A 23,777-nucleotide genomic window follows, 5' to 3' on the forward strand; every position below is an offset into this window, starting at 1 on the left:
ACGATAGCATCCAGTGATTACGGAAATTACCGATGGGACTAGAAGACAGTATCCATTGGTCGTATCCGGATATGACAGGCGACGATGACGAATAAACGGGTATTGGAAAATTGGAAAAAAATGACCACCACCAACTTCTAAAAACATCGATTCGTCGATTTTAAGGGTATATTTGCCATTTATTTTTAAGAGAAATTCCCGAAACTTCTTTTTAAGTTAATAGAAAGTGATGAAACTGATAATGAATTTTGCGCATGTAGCATTATTTCGGATATCCCGATTCAGATTGTGTCATAATAATCGATTTTTATTTTACAAATTTTATTTGGCCATTAGAAGTTTACGCTGTAAACCGTTTCTTTATTATTCTCATAATGTTTGAAGGATTGTTCTCAATAAGAAGTGGCTGTTGACCATAATGGGAGGTTCAAATGAAAATTTGTTTGGTTCAAATTAAAAAAAAAATGAATAAATATTTTGTAGTAGTAATACATATTACATAGAGGCAGTCATTTTATTTTCTATTTGAGACAGTTCAACAAAACTTCTTGAGGACCCAGTTTGAGTGAGATATAAATTCTATAGTTGTAATTTGTATTTCCAGGTATGTTGATGGTTACAAAAGTCAGGGATGAACAGACACCTCAGCCAGTGCATCCAGTTGTTCCTGTCAATGACTGACAATTCTATCCAGAGGCCATGATACTTGGATTTATGGCTGAACATGCTCCCTGGCATAAGTAGTGTGTCTTACTTAAGACACTTGCCAAAGATACAAAAGCTCTCAGCGAATTAAAACTTCAAAGGTATACAGCATCATACAAGATGGCTAGCCATTTCAATGATGAACATGTGGAGGAGTTAATGGATCTCGGTTTTGTTTCAACTAAGACAAGTCATCAAACACAATGAGAAAACTTTTGCAGCTATTTTTCTGCTATAGAGAAAGAAATAGTGTTGAGACATTTGGCCTCCTTAAAAATCACAAGGGCTGATTCTGAATCAATTTTCATAGAATTTGAAAGCCTGTTTGAGAGACTTGAACTGCCGTGGGACAATCTAGTTTGTGTGCTACTGGACTCGTGTAACACCTTGAAGGGAAAAAATCTGGCTTAGGGACCAGAATACGTCAAAAGTCCACCATGTCCACAACGGCTATGTTGCCAAAGCATTTAAGTCCCGTTTGGATATTACTTGGAATAATATATATAATAATTAATAACATTATATTCTCATCAAATGTGCAGAAAATGGAATAAATACTCTTTATATGATACATAAAAATTGAATAATTAACACTTTTACAATATACATTTGCAAGCATGATAATTGATATGTTGTTCATTATTATAAATCAAACATCCCACAGTGTAGACTGTTCATGCACAGGCATTTGATCATAGCCAGTTGAGTTTTATGGGAAGTGGACAACTGAACCAAAATGTTAGGTACATGTCTAATGCCTGTGACTTCAGGTAAAAAAAAGTTAATTCAACTTTTTTTAAAGACAAAGGTGTTAAACTTCACTGCTAAGATTCCTGACAATTGTTCTGATTGTGGATGTCTCGTGTTGAACATAATTATATCTACCAAACCGAAAGGTGTACTCCTTGAACACTATTCTAAGGCAAAAAAGGGTATTAGAATCCCTGAAATACGGAAAGCTTCAGGGGCTTCGCTGCCCTCGTCCCTGGACCCATCGGGGGCCTTAAGCGGCCCTCTGAACCCCACGTAGACATTTTCAGGATTGGCAACTTGGCTCTCTTATCATCCTTTTAAAAAGACATAAGGTAGCAATAACAACATAAAAAAATGATTTCATGTGGTATATATCAAGTGATATATCATTTTAAAGGTTACATCATTACAATCTCAAATATGTATATTTTTTTAGAATCCATCAATTTTTGACGGAATTATGGTTGTTTGAATTTTTCATTATTATTAAATTAACTGCCAAAATAGGTAAACTTCAAAATCTGAATTGCAATTAATTATAATATAAAACAACACATTTTGTTTATTTTCTATAAATTTAATACACATTTCTATCTATCAGAGGTTAAAAAAAATAAAAAATTTATTTATGATGAAATTTTCAATGAAAATTGAGTATTTTTAGGAAATTTTAAAAATGCTGTATATTTTGAATAAGAACAAGCAATAAGGTAAAATACACAGAACATTTATTTTCAAACATTGACTGATTAATTGTTGCATTTTCACAATGCATAGTATAATGAATAGGAAGATTAAAGGCAAGCAAATTTGATTGCCATGGCAACTGTTCAATTAAAATAAAAACAATTCTAAGAAATATTTTTTTTGTTAAAAAGTAGAATTCTGTAAGTATATCTTGCATTAATTTGCCTGACAATTGTTCAAAAGGTAAACTTATCATCATCAAGCAATTTTAGACATATTTTATAAAGTTATAAATATAATTGTATACACAGTATGCAGGCGTGTAGGAAGAAGATTGACTTTGGGGCCGCGGAAGGGGTGGGCCCGGGAGGGGTGTCCCCTCATTTCGAGATTTTTTTCAATTTTGAGCATTGAAAGACTCGATTTTCAGTGAGTTCAGGTTTTACTTATACTATCATGTTTTTATCGACACCCTTTTCGGTTAAAATAGTTGATAGATATAAACTATTATCGTTTAGTAGCATTTATTCATATTTGCGCAGTCTCACAATGTATGTTAAATTAGCACAGTTTACCTCTTCATAGTGAAGCCACGAGTGACTTTGGAAGCATTGCTAGTTGAAAGCCATGTGTTCAGTCTTTTAGTGCCAAACGATCTCTTTGGAAATGAAAAATTTTTAGGCTGATTTTGAACGTCCATTTAAAAGTAAAACTTTAATGTGACGAGTTAGAAATAATACACATAGCTGGCTATTGAATGACAATTCTATTTTAACGAGTAATTGCAATTATCACAATGAACTTCAGTTTTTGAAAGATCAAAAACGATAGAAATAATTATTGTCTTATTGCCTCTTCTTCCACTTACCCGTCTTTAATAATTTTCACGCCATTCACACGCCAATTAGCTAGATGGTTACAGGTTTAATTATGACATGGTGACATGTTTATTAAACATCATGTTAGACTGGTATTGATCTATATGCGCGTAGCTTTATTTAAGATACGATTATTAAGAAAATCGGTATCAAATATTCGCGGCCCCAATGACATTACTAGCCAGAATATTGGGGCCGCGACCGCGGCTCCTGCGTCCCCAGCTCCTACGCGCCTGGTATGACCAAATGAAAAATATTAACAGAAACCCTTATTTGTGTGAAGCCTACATGCTCCAAAAGTATCACATTGAAAATACTAAAATGGTGAGACAGGAATTAACATTATTTAAAGGTGTCCAAACTCTTAAGGTGAAATACGGTAGATGACTTTTTTTCGGCCACAAACAGCCACTCGTAAGTATGAATAATTAAATACCATTTAGTATTCATCCATTTATTATAGACCTATTGCATAAGTTAGCGTGATATTTTTCTTTTTAGTTTATATATTTGATCGATTCTTATTTTGATTTGTGTGCAGGAAAAGAAAATGGTTTAAAAAATTGGTCAGAAATGTGTTCTTTTTTCTAATTTTTTTATGATACAGACACTGACAGTGACTTGTCAAGGTCTTTCTCTGAATGTATGCTATGTATGACATTTCTCTATATTGTATGTGAACTTGTGTACAAAACAGTATTTTTATCGAAATTTTGCATTGTTGTTCACTTCAAAACTTCTAGAAAAACAGTACTCTAAATGGCTCAGAATGCAGGAAATTGCATTTTTGTTTTAAAAAAAAGTCCGGAGGGGGGGCATGACCACGGACCCCCCTAGAAAGCCTGTTACAAATTCAATTTGCCCTGTTCAACTGAAACATTTTGAGAACCCTGCATAAAGATAACCACCAAATTCCGTTTAGTCATCAGTTAATTTTTTAGTGGTTCAAGAACACATCCTGTCCAGAATAAAAACACTTGTGGACTCAGTCATTTTGTTGAATGCCCTGTTCATGCCTTGTTTTATTAAGTGAAGCAAAACTGATTGATAACCATCAGTAACTCTTTGATATTGATTGATTTTTTTAGAACCTTTAACCCGGTCTGTTGATTTCTTGAAAACAGATCACACTATTCAAAATCACGATGAAGCACAGCTAGCAGATTACAAAAAATGATTGTGAATGTTTTTGCTCGTTTTATTTTAAATTAAATTTAAAATTAGATAAAACTCTTACCACAGTGGATTAAAAAATTATTCATGATTATTTTGGTACCATTTTCGGCAGTAAGTATGAATGTTACGGTAATAATATCCTGTAGTCTGACTGGTTGCATTAGCATTGTGCAGAATAGGGAAGCGGAAAATACAACGTCACGCTGTTATTGCTACATAAGGTATGGCCATTGACAATAATTTATGGGCCACACTGCTATACTGTGTATCACACCCTGAATAGGATGCTGTGTGCCTGGTACACAGTATAGCACAGTGTGGGCCACAATGTCTCCGTATACATGTCTTATTCATGGTATTGTACTCATTTCTCTGTTCTGTTGTGTCCAATCTCTAGGATGAGGAAGAGGCGGGCCTACTGGAGCAAGTCAAGTCACAAGTGTGTGACAACGTGGCCCTCTATGCCCAGAAGTATGATGAAGAGTTTTCCCCCCACCTTCCAGGCTTTGTCACAGCAATATGGAGCCTCCTGGTGTCCACTGGACATGAGGTCAAGTATGACCTGGTGAGTGCTGTCTTTTCTTTGCATAACACTATGTAAAGTAATTGACTTGTTTTGGGAGTTGGTCTGATTTTGGATCTTGTCTGAGCATTACTTGAAAACTACCAGATGGAATCTAATAAAACTTCATACTTATTACTATGATAGAGAACAATGAGAGGAAGTGCAGTGTACAAGAATCATAGCTCTATTGTAGCCAATTCCAGAGTTATTGCCCTTTTTAGCTCAACTATTCGAAGAATAAGGAGAGCTATACTACTCACCCAAGCGTCGGCGTCAGTGTCACCCCTTGTTTAAGGTTTTGTGTGCAAGCACACATAGGTTAATATCTCAGCAACTACTTGAGGTATTGCATTCAGACTTTATACAATGGTACAGCACACATTGGTTAATATCTCAGCAACTACTTGAGGTATTGCATTGAGACTAACGATACAATGGTACTCAACCATCCGACCTAATTAATTAACCAAGTTAGATAACTCTAGTTTGCATTTAATGCAAATACAGTACACTCAACGAGTTAACCCCACTTTCCCTGCCCACTCCGAGGGATAAAGTCGATGATCCCGGGTTTCCTCCGAGGGTAAAACTGTTGCCCTCGCTAAAATCCCCCCGAGTTCCTCCGAGTGGCTGGCTTACCGCCGAGTTTAATATGAACGATAGCGTTGAGAATCATCTGATTTTATGATCCTGCGGCGGAACTCCCGCGAGTCTAATCAGATAAGCAAGAAATCATTCTTGTTTAGAAGTTATTTCTTTTTATGCTTATGCACATTGTTAAGCGTAAAAGATTCTTACATGTACATGTACCAACGTTTAATTTGTATTTATGTCCGTAAATGCCATTGAATATTGTCTTGAATTATTAACATTGAATCATTAAAGTATATCCACTAAGTTATTGCATCATAAAGCAGCCGACTATTTACACAATTTTGAACCATGACCTCTGACGTCAAGCGCGTGATCAATACAATGTAGAATATACTATTTATTATTGGTGGTTAAAAACAGCTATGACGTTTCATGGAATTTTCCACAGAAAACGAGGCACGAAGGCCTTCAAAACCATGCGCTGTGAACTTTGAATGCGTGTTTGACCTCCTAATTTTCCGAAAATGTTCAACCTAGAATTTCTCGGAAGAAATGTGTTTATCAGTCATTAGCAAAAACACGTTTATAAGATGCATGTGCAACTAGTGAAATACGACTGCATTCTTGTGGTAAGCTAACTTCATGCAAAACGGGCAGAGGAAAAAGAATAATAGCAATTTACTGGAGCCGTCGTAATCGGTTGAAAATTTTAATAAAATAAATATAACTTTAGCGTAGATTCTTATCTATTGTCCGCAGAGTTTCGCGGAGTTAACCCCTCCGAGGAACGCCGAGTTCGTTATTCTTTGGTTGACTGATCACCCTCCGAGGGCTTTAAATTCAAACTCTGAGGAACGCAGACAGTCGATAAAATCATTGTGTTGGCCGCAATAGCAAAAATCCGCGGAGGGAAACGGAAAGTGGATCTAACTCGTTGAGTGTACTGTACTGTAATAGGCCTTTATTATTTGACTTAGAAATTCTGGTTAAGGTTTTGCGTGCAAGCACACATAGGTTAATATCTCAGAAACTACTTGTTGAGGTATTGCATTGAGACTTGATACAATGGTACTCAACCATCCAACCTACTTAATTTACCAAGTTAGATAACTCTAGTTTGCATTGAATGCAAATAATTGCCCTTTATTATTCTACTCAGAAATTCTGGTAAAGGTTTTGCATGTAAGCACACATAGGTTAATATCTCAGCAACTACTGGATGAATTGCATTGAGACTTTATAAAATGGTACTCAACCATCCAATCTACTTAAATAACCAAGTAAGATAACTCTAGTTTGCATTAAATTCAAATAATGGCCCCTTTTTTTATTTAACATAGAAATTCTGGTAAAGGTTTTGCATGTAACAACTTTTAAGTCAATAATGCTTCAGCAAATACATGTAATGGATTGAAACTTTACACACTGGCTCCCAACCATTTAACCTTCTTATTTAATTAAGTAAGATAACTCTTATCTTTTATATTATATAATTATACCACCACAAACGAAGTTTGAGGGGGTATATAGGAGTGAGCTTGTCGGTCGGTCTGTCGGTCGGCCAGTCTGTCGGTCGGCCGTTCTGTCTGTCTGTCGGTCGGTCGGTTGGTCGGTCTGTCAGTTTTCATGGTTTCGGGACGATAACTCATGAAAGGCTAGACAGATTTGAAATTTTTTTGGTACACAGGTGTAACATCAGAAGATACAGGTCAAGTTCGATATTGGGGCTGGTGGGGCCAAGGTCAAGGTCACTGTTACTAAAAATAGAAAAACGGTTTCCTGACGATAACTCATGAAAGGCTTGACAGATTTGAAAATTATTTGGTACACAGGTGTAACATCAGAAGATACAGGTCAAGTTCGATATTGGGGCTGGTGGGGCCAAGGTCAAGGTCACTGTTACTAAAAAAAGAAAAACGGTTTCCGGACGATAACTCATGAAAGGCTAAACGGATTTGAACAATTTTTGGTACACAGGTTAAACATCAAAAGATACAGGTCAAGTTCGATATTGGGTCTGGTGGGGTCAAGGTCACTGTTACTAAAAATGGTTTCCGGACGATAACTCATGAAAGGCTAGACGGATTTGAACATTTTTTGGTACACAGGTGTAACATCAGAAGATACAGGTCAAGTTCGATAGATCCTTCAAAAACTAAATGAGCAAATATTTACCTTAAAAGTAATTGACACTTGGAAAGATGAACAAACAGAACAAATCCAGCATGCTTCATTTGAACCAGATGCCAGTGGAATACCAGCAGAACTTATGTATGGCATATTTGCCACAGTAGTGCTTACTACAAATATTGACCTGTCAGATGGACTTGTTAATTCGGCTACAGGAACAGTCCCGGGATTTATTCCCAGGTGGATAAGGATGCATTCAAGCCCAAATATGTAAATTTGATGATGATCGTGTTGGAAGAAAAGCTCGTGAATGCTCTAGATGTCTTATTCCAGAAGAGATCAGCTAGAGCATCAGCTAGTTTTTCTTGTCAGCAGTGTAACTTCTAAATTACTCAACAGATTTAAATAAAACAATACATGCATGATAAAAGAAGATGCAGTGTGCAGTAGTTATGGCCTCTTTTCAAAGGAATGGTTTGCCATTCCTGTGTCCAGGCGGCATTTGGGGGTATTCGTCACTCCTGTGACAGCTCTAGTTTTTGTCCCTTTATTATGCGACTTAGAAATTCTGGTGAAGGTCTTGCATGTTAGCACACATTGGATAATATCTCAACAACTACTTGATGTATTGCATTGAGACTTTATACAATGGTTTTCAACCACCCAACCTAATTGAATAATCAAGTTAGATAACTGTGTTTTGCAAATAATGGCCCTTTATTATTACACTTAAAACAATTCTGGTTAAAATTTTGCATGTAACCACATTTATGTTAATATCTCCGCACATCATGTATTGCATTGAAATCTAATCTAACAGTGATCCATGCATGTTTCGCCAAAACTTTTCAATCCTTACACTGAAAAGCGGCGAAATAGTCGAGCGCGCTGTCTCTGTGACAGCTCTTGTTTGTATTCAAAGTTTTGTCCGGACAATAACTTGAAAACTATTGGATGGAATTTATTAAAATTTCATAGAATGGTATAGCACAATTGAAGTGGTGTGAATAATAACCATAACTCTAATTAAGCAATATATGGAGTAAATGCCCTTGTAACTATTCTTGTCTGTAGCATAACTTGAAAACTTCTGGATGGAATTTGATTGAAATCATTAAAATGGTAAATCACATTCTTTCCACAGCATTATATTTTATACTTTTGAATATTTTGAAGAGAATGTATTTATCATTTTGGTATTACATTGTTTACTTTTCCCAGCTGGTAAGCAATGCAATCCAGTTCCTAGCCTCAGTGGCAGAGAGGCCAGCGTACAAGCACCTGTTTGAAAATCTGGAGACACTCAAAAGTATCTGTGAGAAGGTCATCGTACCCAACATGCAGTTCAGAGGTAGGATTAAGGGAGGAAAGGAATAGATTAGTGGCACTTTAGGCCACTCCTTTTATATTTTTAGCTCACCTGAGCACAAAGTGCTCAAGGTGAGCTATTGTGATCGATCTATGTCCAGCGTCTGTCATTCGTCGTCCGTCGTTCGGTGTCAACAATTGGTTATAATCAACGTCTTCTCCTAAATGGCTTGGACAATTTTGATGAAACCTCATAGGAATGATCCTTGGTTGGTGCTTTTTCAATATTGTACAAAGAAATGAATTCCATTCAGAACTCTGGTTGCAATGGCAACCTAAAGGAAAATGTCAACAATTTGTTATAATCATCTTCTTCTCCTAAATCGCTTGGACAATTTTGATGAAACTTCATAGGAATGATCCTTGGTTGGTGCTTTTTCAAAATTGTTCAAAGAAATTAATTCCATCCAGAACTCTGGTTGCCATGGCAACCTAAAGGAAAATGTCAACAATTGGTTATAAACATCATCTTCTCCTAAACCCATTGGACAATTTTAATGAAACTTCATAGGAATGATCCTTGGTTGGTGCCTTTCCAAAATTGTTCAAAGAATTCCATGCAGAACACTGGTTGCCATGGCAACCTAAAGGAAATTGTCAATAATTGGTTGTAATCATCATCTACTCCTAAACCGCTTGGACAATTTTAATGAAATTTCATAGGAATGATCCTTGGTTGGTGCTTTTTCAAAATTGTTCAAAGAAATTAATTCCATCCAGAGCTCTGGTTGCCATGGCAACCTAAAGGAAAAGCCTTAATAATTGTTTATAATCATCATCTTCTCCAAAACTCCTTGGACAATGTTAATGAAACTTCATAGGAATGATCCTTGGTTGGTGCTTTTTCAAAATTAATCAAAGAAATAAATTCCATGCAGAACTCTGGTTGCCATGGCAACCTAAAGGAAAAATTACATAACTTTTTTTGGCAAATACTATGAAGCCTAGTGCTTAAATATTTGGTGTCACCTTGTGTAACATTGTCAATTGGTTATCTACCATGTTGATTCAAATTATGCCTCTGGAGGAAAACTGGCCTCAGCCCGTGGGCTACAAGTTCATTATAAATACATTTTGTTAAAATGTGATAATTATGTAAAGTTTACTCTTGAAGCAAGGGCAGCAAGTCTTGCTATATGATCTCCCTTTTTGTTGGAGATTCCACTTCTTCTATTTTTAGTAACAAGGGAATAGATTTTAAATTTTATTAAGTCTTTAACACAGTCACCTCTGAGGTAATTATTGTTCTTTTTTTAGGTTCATAGATTCAAATAATTATTATACACTTTATTCTTTAGAAGAAATTTCATTTTTACTTAATAATAAATTTAATAATCAGACTTATCCATTGAACTTCATGAAGATTATTGTTCATGCAGATGCTACATTCTTATCTTCTGTGTGGATAGTGTTATTCACGAATAATTTATATGAAGAAAAAAATTATTATTAAAATTAGAAGGAATGTGATGTTGTCCTAGATGGGTAAAGGTGATAAAAGGTGAAGGTGTTGAATGTGATCTCAGTCCTAGGCATATGTACCAGAGAGCGACTGAGCCTCAGCAAGGGCTTATCAGCTAGTAAATCACTTATAACTGTTAATCTCCCATTAACTTCTGCTGAAATCCTAGCCATCACTAATTGGCCCTCTTTGATTTTATCTGGGGCTGTGAAGTTGATTTCTGAAGGGTCAAGTTAATTTCTTTAGATGTAGTTCTTCATAATATATTTTTTAAAAGTGAAGACATTTATTAACTAGAAAGTAGAAGAGTTTTATGCTTTATATACAATTGAAAGAAAAATGAATGAAATAATAAGGCAATATGGATAAATTTTGTATATTTAGCTCACCAGAGCACAAGAGTGGTACCTTGAAACCCCTCTCATAATTCAAGTTCTCTTCAAAGGTGTCATAAACAAGTTGACAATAAAGCATGCTGATGACAAACAATCATTTTTGTGAAGAAATATGCAATATTATGTTGCCAATGCGACATGTTTTTGATTGAATGAAAAATAATAATCATACGGAAATGTTTTAATCATTTAATTATTTATTTATTAAGTTCATGTGTAATGGCTATATTCAAGTTTGGCATTGATCATTACGTCATGACAATTCACAATGCAGTTTTGTCAGTGTGCAGGCAATTGAACAAAGTCCTGTCAGTGTGCAGGCAATTGAACAACGTCCTGTCAGTGTGCAGTCAATTATCAAGTCCTGTCAGTGTGCAGGTATCTATACCAAGTGCTCTCAGTGTGCAGTCAATTATCAAGTCCTGTCAGTGTGGTGCGAGACAACTGAACAAAGTCCTGTCAATGTGCAGGTGAGAATCAAATTCTGTCAGTGTAAAGTCAATCATCAAGTCCTGTCAGTGTGCAGTATGGACATATTTTAAAATAACTTGCCATGTGTGTTTGACATACTAAGACGACGTGTCGTGTGCAAGACCTGTGTCCCTCCCTCTAAGGTCAAGATCACACTTAGGTGTTTATTCACAATGGAATGCTGCATATAAGGACATAGTTGTTGTGTCAGGGCTGTAACTTTGTCTTGTATGGACATAATTTAAAATGACTTGCCACATGTGTTTGACATATCAAGACGACATGTCGCGTGCAAGACCCGTGTCCCTACCTCTAAGGTCAAGGTCACAATAAGTGTTTACAGTGAAACTGCGTTCCCTCGAACAAGCGGTCGCTCGAGAACCGGCGTTCCTTCGAGGTCGGAGCTTGGTCCCGAACATTTTTCCTTCTATTTTCATATAAAATATACCCACGCTGCTTCGAAACCTAATTATGTCGAGCAGTCGAGCAATATCCTCGGTCCCAAGTACACAAATCGTGCACAAAACCTTATGGCTCCCTCGAGGTCATAATTTCACACTTTTTCCCGAACGCGTGTTCCAAAATAAACAAACAATTGCCAGGTGTTAAAATTTTCGCAAGTTGTAAAAATTGCAATGACAGTTAAAAGGCAATTTGATAAGGTGTGAAAAACCATTTAGCACTTTTAACGCATGACCGATATTAGTTGATATGGGCATTAGAGATGATAATTATGACAAGTTAATGACGAGAAGTTAATTGTGAGAAATTTAAATGAGTAATAAAAAAATGATTAAAACACTACCATATCGATCCAACATCGGAATCTCCTTCTTGTCACTTAGCTTTGCAATATGGCAAATGAGAAAGAACTTACAAATTGTCGAACACCTGAGCAATCTAGTGAAGGACCCATGACTGGGGGGATAGCTAGATCGGGTTTCTTACTTTCAAAATGTCACACCCAGATGAAAGAAAATAATTGTCAAACACCTGAGAAATCTAATGAAGGACCCATTACTTATACCAAGACACCAACACGCCCACTCACGTCCTTTACAGGAAAGAATCGGTGTCTTAGTAAACAGTCTGTTTGACGACTTAAAATACACTGAAAGATATTTCATATCAAACTGGAAAATTGAAAATCGGGTCGCTCGAAACATCGGTTCCCTCGAGGTTTTGTCTCGGTCCCTGGCGACCTCGAGCGATCGCAGTTTTACTGTATTCACAATGGAATGCTGCAAATAAGTACATGGAGTATAGGCTGTCCTGTCTGGGCTGTAACTTTCTCTTGTATGGACAGATTTTAAAATGACTTGCCACATGTATTCGACAAACCAAGATAAGGCCTAAAAAAAATAAATTGTGTGGTTCGGGTCACCCGACCCTTAATGGAAAATATCGCCGACACTACTGTTTTTTTGGTGCGACTTGCGAATGAAAACAACACTCCAGAACGCCAGGAGTTTAAGTTCATAACACCCAAGATGAGTTTTGGAGATGTAGAGATAATGTTTTTGTTCGAGCCGGGATCTGTATCCGAGATTGGCATGTCAACATCCGACAAGAGGCCATGGACCGGTTTGTATGAAGAACAGCTTTACGATATTCTTGTCGTACAATTTATCGGAACATTCTCCAACTTTTCGCTCTTTTCGAGTTAGGTATATACAATGGAACAAAATGTCTCTGGATAATAGTATAAGTTTTCCCACACATAAGATTGAATGCCGGTCTAATTTTAATATACCCCACCCACCACTGCAGGACAAGGCATGACTCTTCACTTGTCATGTTGTCAGATGCAATCATAAAAAAAAAGTTTAAATAAAATAGCAGCTAATTTAGGGCAAACATACTACTAGTATAGAAAGGAAATATTAAATACTGGGAGTTCTGACCAAGCAGCCACAACAACGTTAAAGCAACGTCGAAACAACAGTCATCCTTCAACATTGAGAAAAGGTTGAAATATGGTTGTATTTGAAAGTTGTATTGACGTTGTGATTTCAACGTTGAAACAACTTTGCGGTTTAAACGTTGAAACCACGTTGAAATGAGGTTGAAACAACGTTGAAATGAGGTTGAACCAGCGTTGCAGTTTCAACATTGAATAGACGTTGCAGTTAAACCGCTGAAGGGTTAAGGTAAGGTGAAAACTATAAAGAACACAGTTTGGTTTGGATTACATTTATACAGTATGTACATGAGATGGTAAAATGAGTTTAAATTTAATAAGAGTCATACAAAAGATATAATTTGCCAATGTCTCCTCATCCACTGCCCCATCAACAATGCGATGTGCCACGTCTTCTTCATCCATGCTGAAATGTAAAAGATTAAAACAATAAATGTAAATAAACCATCCTTTATAAACATAATAGATGCAAAGAAGAGTATTGTTAGTAACAATGCAAGATCACCGCTTGATATGAACATTTTTCACCATAATTTGAACAATGGAAATGGTATCCGAAATCCCGTCGTATCCGAAATGCATGATTTTCAACAAACATAATTTTTTGACATTTTGTAAATAAATACCAAACGTACTTACTCGAATGGAACCGACTGTCACTTCCCACACGTAGTAAGCTTGAACTAATGGAATTTACGATAATTTTAAAGCTCTGCTGTAACTGATGATTTGTACAATCAATATTTTTTGAAAACTGACCGGAACTACGCAATACGCAAGGTGCGCAACTCGTTTAGAACTTTCCAATCGGGGTAACTCTGTTTTACGGTAGATGGCCATTCAGCCTAAAAAAAGAAGTCTACTCGTCAAGCATGAATGGCTCTCTATAAAAAATTGAATGTGGAAATATTAATATAATCAGAACAGAATAACGATCTATATTCGAATGTCATGACAACATCAATATGACAACCATTTTTCAACCATCCTCAATGTTGAGGTATCGACAGAATTATGTCTCCCCCTCTTTGGGGGAGACATATTGTTTTTGCCCTGTCCGTCAGTCCGTCCGTACGTCACACTTCGTTTCCGATCGATAACTGGAAAACCGCATGACCTAGGATCACCAAACTTGGTAGGGAGGTTGGTCGTGAGGTGTAGAGGATCCCTATAGTTTTTTTGGGGTCACTAGGTCAAAGGTCAAGGTCGCGGCGACCCCCAATATAAAAAACATTTCTGCTCAAAATCTTGAGAACGGTTTGACCTAGGTTCACCAAACTTGGTAGGGAGGTTGGTCATGAGGTGTAGAAGATCCCTATTGTTTTTGGGGTCACTAGGTCAAAGGTCAAGGTCGCGGCGACCCCCAATGTAAAAAACATTTCCGCTCAATATCTTGAGAATGGTTTGACCTAGGTTCACCAAACTTGGTAGGGAGGTTGATCATGAGGTTTAGAAAACTCCTATATTTTGGGGGGTCACAAGGTCAAAGGTCAACGTCGCTGTGACCTCTAATGTAAAAAAATATTTCCGTGCAATATCAGGAGAATGCTTTGATCTAGGTTCACCAAACTTTGAAGTGAGGTTGGTCATGATGTCTAGATGATCCCAATTGTTTTGGGGGTAACAAGGTCAATAGTCAAGGTCGTGGTGACCTTCCATGTAAAAATTTGCGTGTAATATCTTTATGTCTCCCCCATTCATGGGGAGACATATTGTTTTTGCCCTGTCCGTCAGTCAGTCCATCAGTCTGTCAGTCAGTCAGTCAGTACGTCACACTTCGTTTCCGCCCAATAACTATAGAACTCTTAGACCCAGGAACTTCATACTTGGTATGCTAGTTGGTCATGACTAGTAGATGACCCCTATTGAATTTGGGGTCACTAGGTCAAAGATCAGGGTCAACGTGACCTTGAGGTGAAGAAACGGTTTCCACTCAATAACTAAAGATCCTTTGGGTCCAGGAACTTCATACTTGGTATGCTAGTTGTTCATGACTATTAGATGACTCCTATTGATTTTGAGATCAAAAGGTCAAAGGTCAAGGTTACCTTCAGGTAAAAAATGTTATGTTGGCAGTGACCTTAAGCTTAAAAATGGTTTCTGCTCAATAACTAAAGAAAGCTTGTACCCAGGAACTTCATAGTTGTTCATGACTAGTAGATGACTCCTATTGATTTTGAGATCAGTAGGTCAATGGTCAAGGTCACCGTGACCTTGAGGTGAAGAAACTGTTTCCGCTCAATAACTAGAGAACGCTTGCAACCAGGAATTTCTTACTTGGTATGCTAGTTGGTCATGACTAGAAGATGACCCATATTGATTTTGAGATCACTAGGTCAAAGGTCAAGGTTGCCATGACCTTGAAGTGAAGAAAAAGTTTCCGCTCAATAACTAAAGATCCTTTGGTTTCAGGAACTTCATACTTGGTAAGCTAGTTGTTCATGACTAGAAGATGACCCCTATTGATTTTCAGATCAAAAGGTCAAAGGTCAAGGTTACCTTCAGGTAAAAAATGATACGTTGGCGGTGACCTTAAGCTTAAAAATGGTTTCTGCTCAATAACTTAAGAACGCTTGTACCCAGGAACTTCATTCTTGGTACGCTAGTCGGTCATGACTAGTAGATGACCCCTATTGATTTTGAGATCAGTAGGTCAAAGGTCAAGGTTGCCATGACCTTGAGTTGAAGAAATGGTTACCGCTCAGTAACTAAAGAACACTTGCACCCAAGAACTTAATACTTGGTATGCAAGTTGGTTATGTAGATGATCCCTATTGATGTTGTGATCAGTAGGTAAAAGGTCATGGTCACGATGACTGTGAGCTGAAAAATGGTTTCCGATCAATAATTGAATAACGCTTGCGCCCAGGAACTTCATACAATGCAAACTTCGTTTACATTTTCCATGATTAATCAACAACACTTTCTTCTCTTCACTATTTAATATAATCGAATAAACCAAACTTCACTGTTGGTTTGTCTCCAGTCCAAAGTTACAAATTTCATGTCCATCATTTATTTTTTCTCAGCTACGACCACACAATAGGGGAGACAAGCGCTTTTTCAAAAAAGCAATCTCTAGTTTCAACGTCGTTTCAATGTCGAAATGTCGACAATTTTTCAACGTTGAAGCTTTGACGTTGTTTCAGCGTTGAAATATTGTTGATTGACGTTGTGACCAATATTCAACTATATTTCAACATTGAAACAACGTTGTGTGCCTGCTGGGGACATAGGCTGGTGCCTGACAAATTGTGACTTTCTTTTAAACTGGGACTGAAACCTGGGTCTGTTGCCATTTGTACAGTTTATTAAATATTCCTAACTTTACTTCTTGGAGAATGGCAGAGAAATGTTTTTGAGATGCTGAAGCAGGTCATTATTGTCACATTTAATTATCAATATGTTTTGCTTTCGGAAGTTGTGTGACGAATGACAACAAAACAGGCAATGACACACCACATAACTGCAGCAATGTCCTTATATAACTGAAATTTTGTTGAAAAATGACAAAAAAAATGCAAACAAACCTGTACCAAACTAAAAAAATTTAAAAAATCCCTACCTTCCCTACCTATTCTTGGGGGCCCTGTTACCCGAACAACACAATTTATTTATTTAGGCCTAACGTGTCATGTGCAAGACCCATGTCCCTACCTCTAAGGTGAAAGATACACTAAGTGTTTATTCACAATGGAATGCTGAATATGAGGACATAAGAGTGTAGGCTGTCAAGAATTGATGGTATTTTTTTATGTCCAGAGGTGCCATATGTATTTGACACGTAAAGGCAAGATCAACTTTTTATGTACTTGTTCATAGGTCAATGTCACATTCGGGGGCATTCGTCACATACTTTGACAGCTCTTGTTCAATATTCTTTGAGAAACAAGCTATATTGATAACAAAGGTTAAACTATTTTACTCCGGTGAGCGATTTAGGGCCATTATGGCCCTCTTGTTTGGATTACAAAACCTTCGATCGTAATTTTTAATAACGGAAAAACACAAATCTCATTTTCGCTGTTTTATTTTTAGCTCACCAGAGCATGAAGTGCTCAAGGTGAGCTATTGTGATCGGTCTTTGTCCGTCGGTCAGTCAGTCATTCCGTCCGTTCGTCCGTCCGTCAACAATTGCTTAAAAAACATCTCTGAAACTACCTGGCCAAATTCAATGAAACTTCACAGGAAGCTTCCTTGGGTGTCCCTCTACAAAAATACAACAAGGGGTCTCGATTGATTAACAACAACAACAAAAAAATGGCCGACTTTCTGTATTGCTTGAAAACATCACCTCTTAAACTACCAGTCCAAATTCAATGCTTCATTGCATGACCCTCTACAAATAAAAAAACAAGGCATTGTCATCAGTAAAGATATGTTTAAATTGCAACATTTTTATTGATGCTTTATCACAGAGTTGTGGCCCTTTGCTTTGGTGAGCGTTTTAGGGCCATCATGGCCCTCTTGTTTATTTTGTTTCCGACCTCTGAGGCCCCGTAAATATACCAGTTAGTGCCCGGGTTTCTTCTAGAGCCTAGAAATACTCTTAGCGCAATCGTCATTCATTTACATCTTTTGATTGCTCAAAGCCTTACATCTAGTTCAATCAAATCGCTTGTTATACTGAGAGGCCAAAACAATGCTGAAAAAGTGAACATTGAAACAGAGCAGCTGAATTATGTTGATTAAAATAGTAGAAGCAAATTTAAATGTGATTGACTAGAAACATTATTGAACGGCCATTCTTAATGCCTATAAAACATGGTACAGTATATGTCATCTTGCATCCGCAGGGTGACATTGACGTAAAAGCAAAATGTGTGGTTTTGATCGCTTCATCAGTAACCAGTTTGTTGTTTAACTGTTATTTATTATTTACCTCTAAGGTCAAGGTCACACTTAGGTATTTATTCACAATGGAATGCTGCATATAAGGACATAGAGTATAGGTTGTCGTGTCCGGTCTGTAATATATTACAGTGACCATGCATGGGTCTCATGTGGTTTTTCAAAACATCAATGACAGGTAATTAGTGTTTTTACAATTATTCCACTTGTTCATAAGCATTCCTTGCTTTATATCTTTATGAAATGGTGCATATATGCACATAGATTTCATAACCGGGCTGTAATTTTGTCATGTACAAAAACTTGGCACATGTGTTTGGCATATAAAGAGTGTGTGACGTATGCAAGATCCACATGCATACATCAAAGGTCAGTGTTTGATCTTTAACATTTCATGTACTGACCTTGTTCATAGGTCAATGTCACATTTGGGGGCATTCATCAAATACTGTGACAGCTCTTGTTTTGTTTTATTATTTTACTAGTTCCCAAGTTCGTTTGGTCTTTCCATAGTTATATTTAGTAAAGAAAAATCCCAGAACGAGTCTGCTCGTCCTACAGAAAACCCCTGGACCTCTGTTATCTAATAACATCATTAAACTGGGAATTTACAATCATCGCATGATTTCACATTGTTTAAAAATGAATGCAGTGGAATTGAAATTATTGGATTTTGTGTTTTGTTTGTTCAAAATAATACATTTTGCCTTTTGTTGGGATGGGGAATTTCAGAGGCTAATTTAGGCAAGAATCAGGATCCATGGCGTATATCAGCTACAACAAAGAAGTGAACAAAGGTCTCGGCTGTAAATATAGCAAATAATAATAATTTACTACAACTTCTAAAAGATTCATTTTGGTAATCAAATATTTGAATATTTGATGGGAAGAATAAGCGAATATTGGAATATCATTTTTGCCATTCGTTTGCATCCCTAGTATATATATACTAAGCTAGCTTGTGGTTTAATGAAAAGTATGGTATGAAATATGGATGTGTTGCTTTGCAAATAAATTTAGTTGTTACTTCATTTGTCATAAGTATTGACACTCCAGTTTGTTTCAAAATTGAAGCCAGGAGAGCCCTCAAAACAGCTTTTAAAAAGCCAGTTTTTCTTTAGCATACTAATGATATGCTTACACCTTCTACTATATCAGTGGTTGTACAATTTGATATATTCGGTTCAAGAACAGACATAAAATAGATGGTGTTATCAGTGTGAATGAAAACTATCCTTGACTGCAAGAAATACACACAAGTGACACACATACTTACGCACGCACGTACATACGTACGCACGCACGCACACCACAACACAACATACATACAATCATACTTGACATCATGACACAGGATGTAAAATAACATTCCAAATGCTGAAAACAGTCTTAATGAGAGATTTTTCATAGAATAACATGACTGTTTTAACTGAGTTGGTAGGAGCGCTGTCCTTGTGAACCGACAGTCCTCAAGTCCAACATAGGTGCACTTTTTTCTTTCATGTTGCTTTAGATTTGTAATTGTAAAAAAAGCATAGATGTTGTCTGTTTTGGCGTTGTTGTGCAAAACATTAACCTTGGGCATAATTCAGAAACAGTCTTGATATTCAAGTTCACTTTAGCATTACAATTAATAAAGATAATAATAATTAAAGATCGAAAATAAATGTCCCTGAGAATATTATTTATAAATATGCTATGAAGTTTCATACATGTCCAGCATAGTTCCAGCATTAAAAAGGGCAGTAAATAAACAGGACTTCCAACTATTAGAGACTTGCATGGTCAGGATGAAAACCGAGCTATTCAGGCTAGAAATATCAGTCTTAAGCTTTCTTATCAGAAAGGGATGCTTTTTTGTGAGGGGGTCATAAATGTAAAACAGACACCAAGGACTCGATCACCTTGCTGGATGACATTGGGTATTTCTGCCAGATTTCCGTGTACTATACCCTGGAACATCAGTCGTCAGCTTTTTAATCCAGAGATGGGTCTTTTTTTATGAAGGGGTAGAGCATTGTTTACCGATTGTTCTTACTGGTAGAATCAAATTATGAAATTGAAAGGAAAGGTGAAAGTCCATCTTCAAACTGCATTTACAGATAAAATGAAATCATTGAATATTTTATCATTGATAATTTAATTGTCTGTAAATATATATTCATATAAAAAAGGCACAATAAATGTAATATTGCTATAAAGTTTGTATGGGATCTTAAATTAGCACTTGTCCAATACCCCTAAAAAGGGTCTACACAAATAAGGAATGCTTATCAGGAAGTTGGCTATTATTGATTATTGATAACCTAGCCAATGACAGAGGGCTTATCTTGCCACTTGACCATGAGCTAAAGGGTTATATGAATCAAATCAATCTGTCTGATGACATCTTGAATATTTTGGGAATTAAGCTTTAAAAATGGGCCCTCTATAAACCAAGTGAGAACTTATCAATATTTCTCCCCCAATAAATTGGGAGACATATTGTTTTTGCTTGAGTTTTATGTCTGTTTGTCTGTCTGTCCCTCTGTCTATCACAAATTGTGTCTGCTCCAAAATTCTTGAACCTTTAAGGATTTTGAAATAACTTGCCACAAATGATCACCATATTGAGACAATGTGCAGAAAGCTTGTCACTACATGTCTGTCAGTCCATCTTTCTGTCTGTCACAAATCGGGTCCCACTGCAAATGTTGAGAGGATGTGCAGAGAGCACGTTACAACAAGCTTGGTTCAAGGTCAAAGTCACACTTAGAGATCAAAGGTCATACTATAATTTTACTATTTTTCGTGTCTGATGTTGACCATATTGAGACCATGTCCAGAGCACATGTGACAACCAGCTCAGTTCAAGGTCAAGGTCACACTTAAGAGGTCAAAGGTCATGATAACATTTAGTGTCTGCTCCATATCTCTTGATGGATTTGACTTGCCACAAATGTCCACCATATTAAGACCATATTGAGACAATGTGCAGAGGTGGAGACATATGTACCAGCTATGTCCCTGTATGTACCAGCCATAACCCCGTATGTACCAGCCATGACCCCATATGTACCAGCCATGACCCCATATGTACCAGCCATGACCCCGTATGTACCAGCCATGTCCCTGTATGTACCAGCCATGACCCCATATGTACCAGCCATGACCCCGTATGTACCAGCCATGTCCCTGTATGTACCAGCCATGACCCTGTATGTACCAGCCATAACCCCGTATGTACCAGCCATGACCCCATATGTACCAGCCATGACCCCGTATGTACCAGCCATGACCCCGTATGTACCAGCCATGTCCCTGTATGTACCAGCCATGACCCTGTATGTACCAGCCATGACCCTGTATGTACCAGCCATGACCCTGTATGAACAAGCCATGACCCAGTATGTACCAGCCATGACCCTGTATGTACAAGCCATGACCCTGTATGTACCAGCCATGACCCTGTATGTACCAGTAATTGTACCAGTAATGACCCTGTATGTACCAGTAATGACCCTGTATGTACCAGCCATGACACTAGCCATGACTGTATGTACCAGTAATGACCCTGTAATCATTATCCTGATGTACCAGCCATGACCCTGTATGTACCAGCCATGACCCTGTATGTACCAGCCATGACCCTGTTTGTACCAGCTATGACACTGTAGAACCAGCCATGATACTAACAGCCATGACACTGTTTGGACCAGCCATGACACTAAATGAACAAGTCATGACCCTGTTTGTACCAGCAATGACCCTGTATGTACAAGTCATGACCTGTGTTAACCAGTCATGACCCTGTATGCCAGCTCTGACCCTATATATACAAGCCATGACCCTGTATGTATCAACCATTACCCTGTATGTACCAGTCATGACCCAGTATGTACCAGTAATGACCTGAATGTAACAGTAATTACCCTGTATGTACCAGCCATGTCACTGTAGCCATGACCCTGTATGTACCAGCCATGTCCCTGTATGTACCAGCCATTACACTGTAGCCATGACCCTGTATGTACCAGTAATGACCCTGTAATTATTACCCTGATGTACCAGCCATGACCCTGTATGTACCAGCCATGACCCTACTTGTACCAGCCATGACACTGTATGTACCAGCAATGACCCTGTATGTACAAGCCATGACTCTGTGTGTACCAGTTATGACCCTGTATGCCAGCCCTGACCCTGTATATACCAGCTATGACCCTGTATGTTTCAGCCATTACCTTGTATGTACTGCTAATGACCCTGTAGCCGTGACCCTATATGTACCAGTCATGTTCCCACAATTTCAGCGTCAGATGAGGAACTGTTTGAAGATAATCCAGAGGAGTACATCAGGCGAGACATCGAGGGTTCTGGTAAGTCAAATTTTGGATGAAGGTGAGGATCAATGTTAGAGAATACATTAAATGAAATGAGAAATATTTATGTATGATATTGTGTGTACATATATGTATAATAGTATTATGTTTTTTTCATGCTAATGGGAAATTGATTGATTTGAATGTAATAATTGTCACTGGTTATGGGTTTACATGTAATAGATTTTGAGTGCAGAGGGGGATTATTTTTTTTACTTTAATGTGCCGATGATGCAAACCATCTGTCCTGTCAAGTTCAACATGATAGCTTGTAGAAATTACCAAATAGCCCATATGAAGTACTTAGCTCATGGCTGTTATAGTACATATGAAGTACTTGGCTCATGGCTGTATTATAGCACAAAGAATGCTCTAGCTTCACTCCCTTTACAACTGATGTTTTCCTTACAGATGTTGACACTCGTCGTAGAGCAGCATGTGACCTGGTACAAGCCCTATGTAAGGTTGTTGAGGGGCCTGTCATACAGAACTTCTCACAATATGTTCAGGCACTTCTGGCGGTAGGTATCACTACAAAATGTTTTGTCATGTATATTGGTGTACACAAATGTGTGCTGGGCAATTATTGATAGTCTGAAATGTTTTAAAAGAATGACTGCTTAAAAGGATTGTGCACAGGTTGTAAACTTAAGACCCTTTTAGGCCAAAAAAAAAATTACCTGTGTTTCCGGTAACCCGACCGACCCTATATTTTCCTCCCCGACCTTAATCTTTTTTTTTGTTTAACATAAAAATAAAAAAAGAGAATTCAATATATCGTCATTATTTTCGTTGATTGTCTGTCTCTGTCCCCGGCACTGATGGACTAGGGCTTCATTTAGGGGAATGTTGATAACCATGTTCTAAGCATTAAACAAATCGGCTCACATCACAAGGGGTCACTGTTAAATGGGCTAGCTTAAACTTTAGACTAAAACTGCTTGCAAGCTGCAAAGGAAATTTGAAAAGTCTTGTTAAGTGTGGGTAGAGGGCGGGGGGGGGGGGGGACGGGGGGGGGGCTAAAGCGTTGAATCAGATATAAGTCATAGTTCTTTTGAAAATCTCAATGTCGTTAAATCAGACCTATACAATTTAGTTTACGTGGTTGGCATATGTTAACCAAAGTACACATACTTCTTTAATTTGATCAAATCATTTTATGTCAAAGGTCTGTTATTTGCAGTTTCAGAGAAGATTTTCAATGATGTAATTATATCCTATAAAGAAAACCTGTCACCTCTTTTTCAGGGGAGCTTTAAACCACAGGGCCATACTTTGGACAATATTTGTAAAAGACATCAGTAAATGCAACAGTTGGCCATTCTTGTATTGTCCTCTGTCTCTGTCCTGATAGCTCCCTATCTCAATAGATGCAAAAGGTTGTAGGTTCATGATTCTCCTGGTCATTGGTCATACAGAAAGGAGATGTTGAATGTAGAATCAAGAAGCTTTCATTTCAG

The 23,777-nt window shown here is 37.4% G+C and overlaps 1 protein-coding gene across 1 annotated transcript in view; it reads left to right on the forward strand.

Annotated features, from left to right (window-relative positions):
• LOC128214672 (exportin-2-like) overlaps positions 1-23,777 on the forward strand; it is a 150,301-nt gene that overhangs the window by 41,842 nt on the left and 84,682 nt on the right. Inside the window, exons 9-12 of the mRNA XM_052921266.1 lie at positions 4,597-4,764; positions 8,710-8,839; positions 22,249-22,314; positions 22,729-22,838. Of these exons, the coding sequence (XP_052777226.1) occupies positions 4,597-4,764; positions 8,710-8,839; positions 22,249-22,314; positions 22,729-22,838 (474 nt within the window). The remainder of the gene's footprint in view (positions 1-4,596; positions 4,765-8,709; positions 8,840-22,248; positions 22,315-22,728; positions 22,839-23,777) is intronic.

The sequence above is a fragment of the Mya arenaria genome, chromosome 13 (genome assembly GCF_026914265.1).
Source record: "Mya arenaria isolate MELC-2E11 chromosome 13, ASM2691426v1".
NCBI lineage: Eukaryota > Metazoa > Mollusca > Bivalvia > Myida > Myidae > Mya > Mya arenaria.